Source organism: Pantherophis guttatus, chromosome 10 (genome assembly GCF_059756535.1).
Source record: "Pantherophis guttatus breed Tessera chromosome 10, ASM5975653v1, whole genome shotgun sequence".
NCBI classification, from domain to species: domain Eukaryota; kingdom Metazoa; phylum Chordata; class Lepidosauria; order Squamata; family Colubridae; genus Pantherophis; species Pantherophis guttatus.
In genome coordinates this window covers 16,763,063-16,770,828 of record NC_142072.1, presented here as the reverse complement: position 1 = coordinate 16,770,828, position 7,766 = coordinate 16,763,063, and the positions used below count along the sequence as shown (strand labels likewise).

The 7,766-nt window shown below is 42.7% G+C and overlaps 1 protein-coding gene across 1 annotated transcript; it reads right to left on the bottom strand.

Moving 5' to 3' along the window:
- Nucleotides 1-1,610: 1,610 nt before the first annotated feature.
- Nucleotides 1,611-7,739, bottom strand: NR0B2 (nuclear receptor subfamily 0 group B member 2). Its single transcript, XM_034413580.2, has 2 exons — nucleotides 4,826-7,739; nucleotides 1,611-2,857 (listed from the first exon to the last, which is right to left on the bottom strand). Exons 1-2 carry the CDS (start codon nucleotides 5,352-5,354, stop codon nucleotides 2,616-2,618), a joined length of 771 nt encoding a protein of 256 aa, XP_034269471.1. The 5' UTR covers nucleotides 5,355-7,739; the 3' UTR covers nucleotides 1,611-2,615.
- Nucleotides 7,740-7,766: the final 27 nt, after the last annotated feature.

Genomic DNA, 7,766 nt, shown 5'->3' with positions numbered 1-7,766 from the left:
TTAAAAGATAGTAACATGATAGCAATATGATTGTTAAATGAATCTGGCTTCCCAATTAACCTATTCAGAAGGTTGCAAATGGCGATCACATGACCCCGGATACTGCAACCATCATAAAAGTCAGTTGCCAAACATCACATGACTGAGGATGCTGCAGTGGTCATGTGAAAAATGGTCATAGGTCACTTTTTGCAGTGCCATACCGGTAGTAACTTCAAATGGTCACTAAATGAACTGCTGTAAGTTGAGGGCTACCTGTAATGAAGGATTTTTTCCCCTCCACAATGGACTATTTATTTAAGCCAGGTGAAACTGACAAGAGTTTTGCCAGTTTCCTTACCTCCACCTGATAAGAGGAATAATAGCATAGTACATTTATGTTCCCCCCACCTCACCAATTCCCACGTGGATTTCTTGGACAAATCACAGAGGGGGCTAATGAGAAAGGACCATCAATGGAAACTACTTCTCCAGACTTGCTCTCAGAAAGTATAGAGATTGGTGCTTGCTTTCCTGGCATATCTTGATTAAGAGGTAAAGAAGTAGAGGAATCCCACCAGCTGGCAGCTATGGTAATGTCTGTCTAGACAGAACTCTTGCCTACTGTCAGTGCGGCATAGATTGAAATCCAGCAGCAGTTTCTTTAAGCCACTTTCAATTCCAATGTCAGGCTTCCAAGTAACACCCCCAACGAAAGAAGACTTTAATTTCCTCAAAGTTCCATTTTATTGAAGATGTCATATTGGCACATCTGGGAAAACCCGAATCTGAAAGCTTCCAGGTTTTCCCCACCCAAAAGAAAGTTCAAGTCCCTGCCCAGCACCCACATGTCCATCACATGATGCAATCAGGCACCATCCAAAACTGAAGATGCCTCCCAGTCACCACATCGCAGCTGCAGGGCAGGGTGGCTTTGACTCTCTGAGAAAAGAATGTTATTTTGACTACATATCACCCATACTCTATACAATCCCCCCACCCAATTTCCCACAGTAGAAAATGTGGCAGGCCTGAAGGCCCAACTGTAAAAGATAGCTTCCAGGTCTGACATCCAGTTTTTGCATGAGATGAGCATGTTTAAGCTAATGTGTAGAAGAATTCTAAGTTCAGCCAGCTGGTGTTTTATTAAACAAATAGAGTTTGGTACAATACAGAAACTATTATAAATTGGAGATGGCTTTGGGGCCCATTTCTTAGAAATCTAGAAGTAGAAAATTCTCCATCCAAGATGTCCAGCTATCCTGAAAGACTTCCAGCCAGTAAGAGGTCACCACTTCAAGGGTAGTCACTTCATTATCAATCTGCTTTCTAACATTCCTCCATATATTCCTGCCCTTTGAGAAAGCAGAGAAGAAATCTTGGCTTTCTTACGATGGTGGGAATGGAGATTTTGCAGTATCCTTCCCCCAGGGGTGAAGGGGCAATGGGTATTTTGCAGGATCCTTCCCCTGGAGTGGGGTGGGAATGGAGATTTTGCAGTATCCTTCCCCTGCCACGCCCACCAAGCCACACCCACAGAACCGGTAGTAAAAAAATTTGGATTTCACCACTGAGATAGATAGATAGATCTTTTCAGCATTCATTAATAAATAGTCACGGAACAAACTGAATGCTTTTATTTATTTATTTTTCTTTAAAAAACAATAACTTAAATTTCTCACTACGTACAAATCACAAGAAGCACCTCCTCCCAAAATACTAACATTGGAAATTTGTGCAAAGAGGGCAGAAACCAGCATAGAACAGCACAGACTATAAACGGCAGAGGAGAAAAGCAGCTGCTTTAGGCAACCTATGCGAAGCAAGCTGGAGGGAAGGGAAACCCCCGTCCAGCAGGAAAATGAATAATGGAAATTGACGTTTTCTGACCTTAGCTCTCCTCAATGCACAAATCTATACGAAAAGTCAGGATACCTTAAAGCAAAGTGTTTGCACTTGAAGATTGGAATGTATGATTATGCAGGTCACTATTCTTATTTTAAAAATTGTTTGGAAAAATGAGTTGCATTTGTATGCATATCCTTTTTTTTAGGAACTAGGAGAAGGTTGGTTGTATTCTGAAAGACCTCCTGGCTCTTTTTTTACTAGGAAATCCTGGGGTTATATTTTGGAAGGGAGGCTGTGGGTTATTTCCAGTCAATGGCAGTTCCCAGGAATCTTTCTGTAGGCAAGACATTCCTATAGAAATAGAACTTTGAAACTGAAGCCAATATAAATGAAGTAAAAAAAAAATCAATACTGTATGCCTCACTTTGGAGTTGCAGGCATGTTTGAACAACTACAACTGATGACACCGAGCACCGAGGACTCAGCACAGTTTTGTGGTGCCAAATACATTTGCTACGAATGCTGCTATGTTAGCACAGGAATTACCTACTCCAAACACCTTATTACAAGCCTAATACTTCACAGGGCCCGGGTACACGTTGCATTCTTGCATTGTCCAGGAAGAAAATACAAGTTCACCCACTAGCACCTTCTTTGTCTGCAGAGCGTCTGCTAAGATGTTATGCTTCGTCCATCATGTGTTCCCAAATTAAATCTCTTGTGATCGAAAACCAAGCGAAGTATGGGTTCCCTGACCCAACCGCGCGAGGATGTTATGGTTACTTCAACTATTTCATCAGCAGCATCTCTATTAAAAGCTCAAGAATGTCTGTCTTTCCAATGATGGGTTCGAAGAAAAGATCTGTAATGAGAGTTGGGGGAATGGATCTCAAGGAGGAGGAACTCAGCAGGACTCGGGCAAATCGACCTTGATCTTCCAAGTGGAGAAGCACTAGGACTTGTTGGAGTGCTTGCTGAGCTTCTCGCTGGAGGCTCTCAATGTACGAGGAAGCTCGGAGACCTGGAATGTCTGGAAGGAGGGGGAGAGAGGGGGAGAGAAAAGAGAGAATCTGAAATTAATCACAGAATCCTTGAAAAGGTGAACTGATTTCCTTCATTTGCCTGTGATAGAAGGTTAAATTATGCAAAGTTAACCCATTTGATTTAAAGTGTGTTCATTATTTATTCCTCATTATTTACTCCTCAACCTCTCCTATGAGAGGTACAGCTAATATTATCCTCCATCTTATAATTCTTTTCAATTTCTCTGTCGTTTCCTTCCTAAAAAAACAAATCTATTCAGGAAGAAACAGTATCCTGCCAACAGATATTTGATAGGGACATTTGAAAGAAGGAGCCCCACAAAATAGAAGTTTTTATATTAAACCTATCACAGTTCTGTCATGGTCCGCTTGCTTTTTTAACATCATTATGAAGCCATTGCAGATTGATTAATTGTTACAGGTAATTGTCTGACTCCTATTAATATTTCCATGTAGCAGTTTAGGGCCCTCCTAAAAAACATGCCTATAGGTGGATAAAAAATGAAGGATAAACTTAATAAACCAAAGCTGAATTCAAATGAAATAGAAGTGCTTATAATTCTAGGAATGATAGATCTTCCAGTGCTGATGGGGAAGTTACAGTCCAGAAGGATCAGATGCCCATTTGAGAGAGGTTCTAGCATCTCTAATTTTAGTCATGAAGTTCATGAGAGATGGTATTGCCTGCCATCTGTCTCAGGGTAACCAATCTGCAAGAGATATTGTGAAGAAAGTGACATCGAAGACAGAGAAGAATGCTATTTGCCACCTCAGTCTTTTTTTGATTGGAGGTGCAGAATATCACAGCAATAAATACAAATGTCCACTAATGAGATTGCTTGATTGGTGATATCTGGGTTCAAGCTGGAAAGAGCTGATGACTAAGATTTGCCATTCAGTGGGTGGACAGAATGAAAAGTTTTATTCCTAAAATAAATGGAAAAGTACTGTGGATTTTTGAAGCTGACAACTAAAAGGGTTGGGAGGCTGGGCTTTTTTTTTTTTTTTTTGGTGGTTGATACTGTGAACTGTTGCATTCTGTATCTTTATATCGCCTTGAAAAATGCTCACAGATTTTCATATCTAATATCTAATGCAGTACTTGGTTTCTTAGAAGAGAAAACTGATTCTAAAAGGCTGCCTCAGAATTTCCACCATGCTATGAAAAGGGAGGCCCCAAACTACTGTACTTCCTAGTTTAAAGATGGTTTATTTGGGCTGCTTCTCAAAAAATACTAGAAACTGTTTTTAAACGAGATCAAGAAATCTGGAGCTTTATTAATTTTATTTTTTAAAAATTCTAATCCTATAAAAAGATGTTCCTGATGCAATCAAGTATTTTATTAATACTTCCACTGCTGAACACAGAATTAAAAAGCAGTTTCCTTTATCCACAAGAAAAATTCCTTCTCCTAAGTTTTTGCCTTGCTGTAAGTTTGCACATATTTTAATAAAGCATCAAGTGCTTTTGTCTATGAAAAGCTCCCCTTCCTCAAAGATCCAACACCACAAATTCATTAATTTACAAATCAGTGAACGTACTCTTGTCCTGTTGGGCACTTTCAAGATTCTTCGTAGTTTTTCTCCATGTTTTTAAAGTGCGTATTGCTATGTATCTGTAGCAGAGAATTTATTAAAATTTAGACTGCCCAGCTCATTATCCAAAGTGACTCCGAATGGCGAAAGAGCCTCAACAGATGGATTACTGTTCTAATGGCAATAGTTGATGCTGCTTTGGTTATGTAAAGTTTATAATCTTTGGATTTAAAAAAATCCTCTAGCAGGATAATTTATGATGCTCTTCCCTTAATTTTTTGTTTGACTCACTAAAAAGAATGAAACTAGCCAGGGCTGAGAATCTATAGAATATTGCTTGTTTTCCCATCAGTTATAAGGAAAATTGCATGGAGTGTGGCCCGCTGATGACCTTCCGTGCATGGGGACACGGCACTTACCTGGGTTGAACAGAATTGCGCCTTTCAGATAAGCATATTCTTTAGGACTCAAGTCTAGGCTCCAGAAAGAGTTTAAGCAGCGCTGGAGGCGCTGCACGCTGGCCATGGTGGGCTGCACCCGCTGCAACTCCTGTCTCTTACACTGGCCATCAAGGAGGATCCTCTCCAGCATGCTGGGTACAGGGGTCTCCGTCACCTCAAAGGTCACCATCTCCTGCACCAAGCCCAGAAGGAAAAGGGGAGCCCAGCAGCTGTCCAGCAGCAAGAGCTGGTCTTCCCAAGGCAGGAGCTGGAAAGAAGGCAGGTTCTTCATGAAGCTGATGGTCTTCACCAAGACGTCAGAAGCTGCCTGGCAGGTAGCTTGTGGGGTCTGAAGGCAAACGGTACGGCGCTTGTGGCACAAGCAGCGTTGTTGGGAAGAGCCACGGCTACCCTTGTGGTGAGTCAAGTTCTCACTCAGCAGGGTGTAGAGAATGGCATTTCCACGGTTCTCGTGATGGCAAGGACACTTCTCACACTCCATATTCATGCGAGAGCCACGCTGACTCACTCAGCACAATCAAAAGCAAGTGCTTTCCTCCCGCCTGCTGCTTCGCCAAGCGTCCAACCCCCTTCAGCTACAGCTCTGGTTACTCTGTGGCTTCTTGCGCCCTCTCCTTGGCTGCTATCATCTCTGCTTATAAGGCTCCCGAATGGGCGAATAAATCCACCCACTTCAGCAGCCTTGACCTCCCGCTGATGAGCGGCAGCAGTTCATTGAAAAACAAGGGCTGCCCTGAGCTGATTGGTCAGCATGAAGTGAGGGCTCCACGTGGCTCAGAGGACCATTTTCTCAATGAAGGTGCCAGAAGACTTGGACCTTAACGGGCATCGCTGGTATCAGTATAAACAAAGTCATTAACCCAGCCTGTACCATGGCACCAAGGCTGCAGTCTGTAATCAGGTTTCAGGAAATGATAGGGGTCACTGCCAAGGAGTTCACAAAACACACACACACACACCAAGTCCAACAAAGAGAGTCCTATGCAAACAGTTCATAAAGCTTTAGCCTTGGAATAAGCAACCTGGAAGTCATGTAATCTGAAGATTGTTTAACTCAGACAGCTGCTCTTGGTTAATAATGAAGAGGGCAAGGGACAAAAAAAAAAGAAAAAAAGAGCTAACGGGCTCACCATGCCTAAAAGCGGGGTGTAGTTGTCTTGTTTGGAAAGATACTGGAAGTGGCATGCTTGTTTTCTATTTAATACAAATTCAGGTTGAACAGAGGGCATTTCCAAACTTAATTGGGTGGAGGGGGGGGGCAAAGTTACAGGCAGGTTTTCCCTCCCCCCCATTTTTTTTTTTTGTTGGCTCCCCTGCAAGACATCAAACAAGTAGACAATGCTTCCATAGAATCTTAATGCTCCACAATCTGTTTTTCTACATGTAGCATTTATACACATGACTATGTTGGGGAAAGCTGGCTAGGGTGGTCTAAAAGTTGAGCAGATGACAAGAATACAAGTGTGCAGAGACAATTAAATGAAAAAGGTCTTCTGCAGTCATGACATAAGCCTAAGACTGAAAATCAGGCTTGTCAGATGTTACACCTTTTCTATCCTGCTCTACGGAGTAGAGTTGGTCTCTGACAGGAAACCACTTGAAGAAACTAGAAGCATTTGAAATGTGGATTTACAGACGGCTCTTAGGTACAAATGAGGTGGTGACCATAAGCCGCCTGGGAAAGCAAAGGGAAATCATCAAAACCATTAAAAAGCGAGAGTTAGAATATTTTGGACATGCGATGTGACACCCAGAAAAATATGGCATCCTTCTGTCAGCATTCCAGAAAAACCCCAGCTCCAAGTAAAGACGCAGAAGCAAGCATTTTCCCCAAAGTTCTCTTTACTAGAATAGGCAAACTGGCACATCTGGGAAAACCTGAAACTAAAAAGCCCAGGTTTTCCTTCAGTAAGTCAAAGCTCCCAAAACCATCCCTCCCCCCCCATCGATCACATGCTCCAATCAACGTCCGTTCCATCTCGACCCAGCCCCGACCACTCCTTCTCCAGATGCTGGATCACCCTGACCTTGACCGACAGGAAGAATGCTATTATGTCTACTAACAACCCTCCTCCTTAATCCCCCCTCCTGTTTTCCCACACATGAGAAGGTGGCAGCATTGAAGCTTCTGGCCTAATATGGCTTCCAAAGCTGACACCTTCACTTAATCCTCCAGGGAAATATTGAAGACAAATGAGGTCCAGGCAGAAGGTGGTCATGGCTTCAAAACCTAAGGGACTGGTTTGGACAAAACTCAGCAGCACTTTTTCATATGGCTGTTGACAAAAATAGGATGGCCAACATGATCGCCAACGTCCGATCACGGATATGGCACAAGAAGAGGCAATTAAGACCAGTGCCCCATGGCAGAAAATAAGGCTTTGTAGCAATCCAGATTCAAGAGAAAATGGGAATTTGGAGCAGGTACACCACCTCAGTTGACATGCCAATGAATCCAGCACATTTTCCCCCTTGGGTCATTAGTCTGCACAGCCTGAGAAGAAAGTAACACTGTGTAGTTTCTAGCAGGGAAGAAACATTAAAGTGTTTGAAACATCTGATAGTCTAGAGCTGATGGATATCGACTATTTTTTCCAGATGTTTTCAATCCTGCAGATCAGTTGTGAAATTCAGCTGGTTCTATCCAGATCATGCAATACGGTAGGGCCGACTGCACAAAGCCCCGCCCACCCGTGCAGACATCATGACATCCCTTTTTTGTGATGATTTTCAGTCCTTGTGCATGTGCAGAAGGCTTTGCACATTTGCAAACCGGTAGGGAAGGTAAGTGAATTTCACCCCTGCTCCACATGTGGCACAACTGCAAGGTTCAGAGCTCCCAGCCATGGAGACTTGAAATGCTGGGATCTCTGCTCCCAAAACTTCCAAAAGACATTAC

Excerpts from the sequence above, each read along its gene's own strand:
- NR0B2 (XM_034413580.2), bottom strand. The coding sequence starts at position 5,354 with ATGAATATGGAGTGTGAGAAGTGTCCTTGCCATCACGAGAACCGTGGA. Across the intron at positions 2,858-4,825 it reads CGCAATTCTGTTCAACCCAG|ACATTCCAGGTCTCCGAGCT; the intron begins GTAAGTGCCGTG and ends CCCTCCTTCCAG.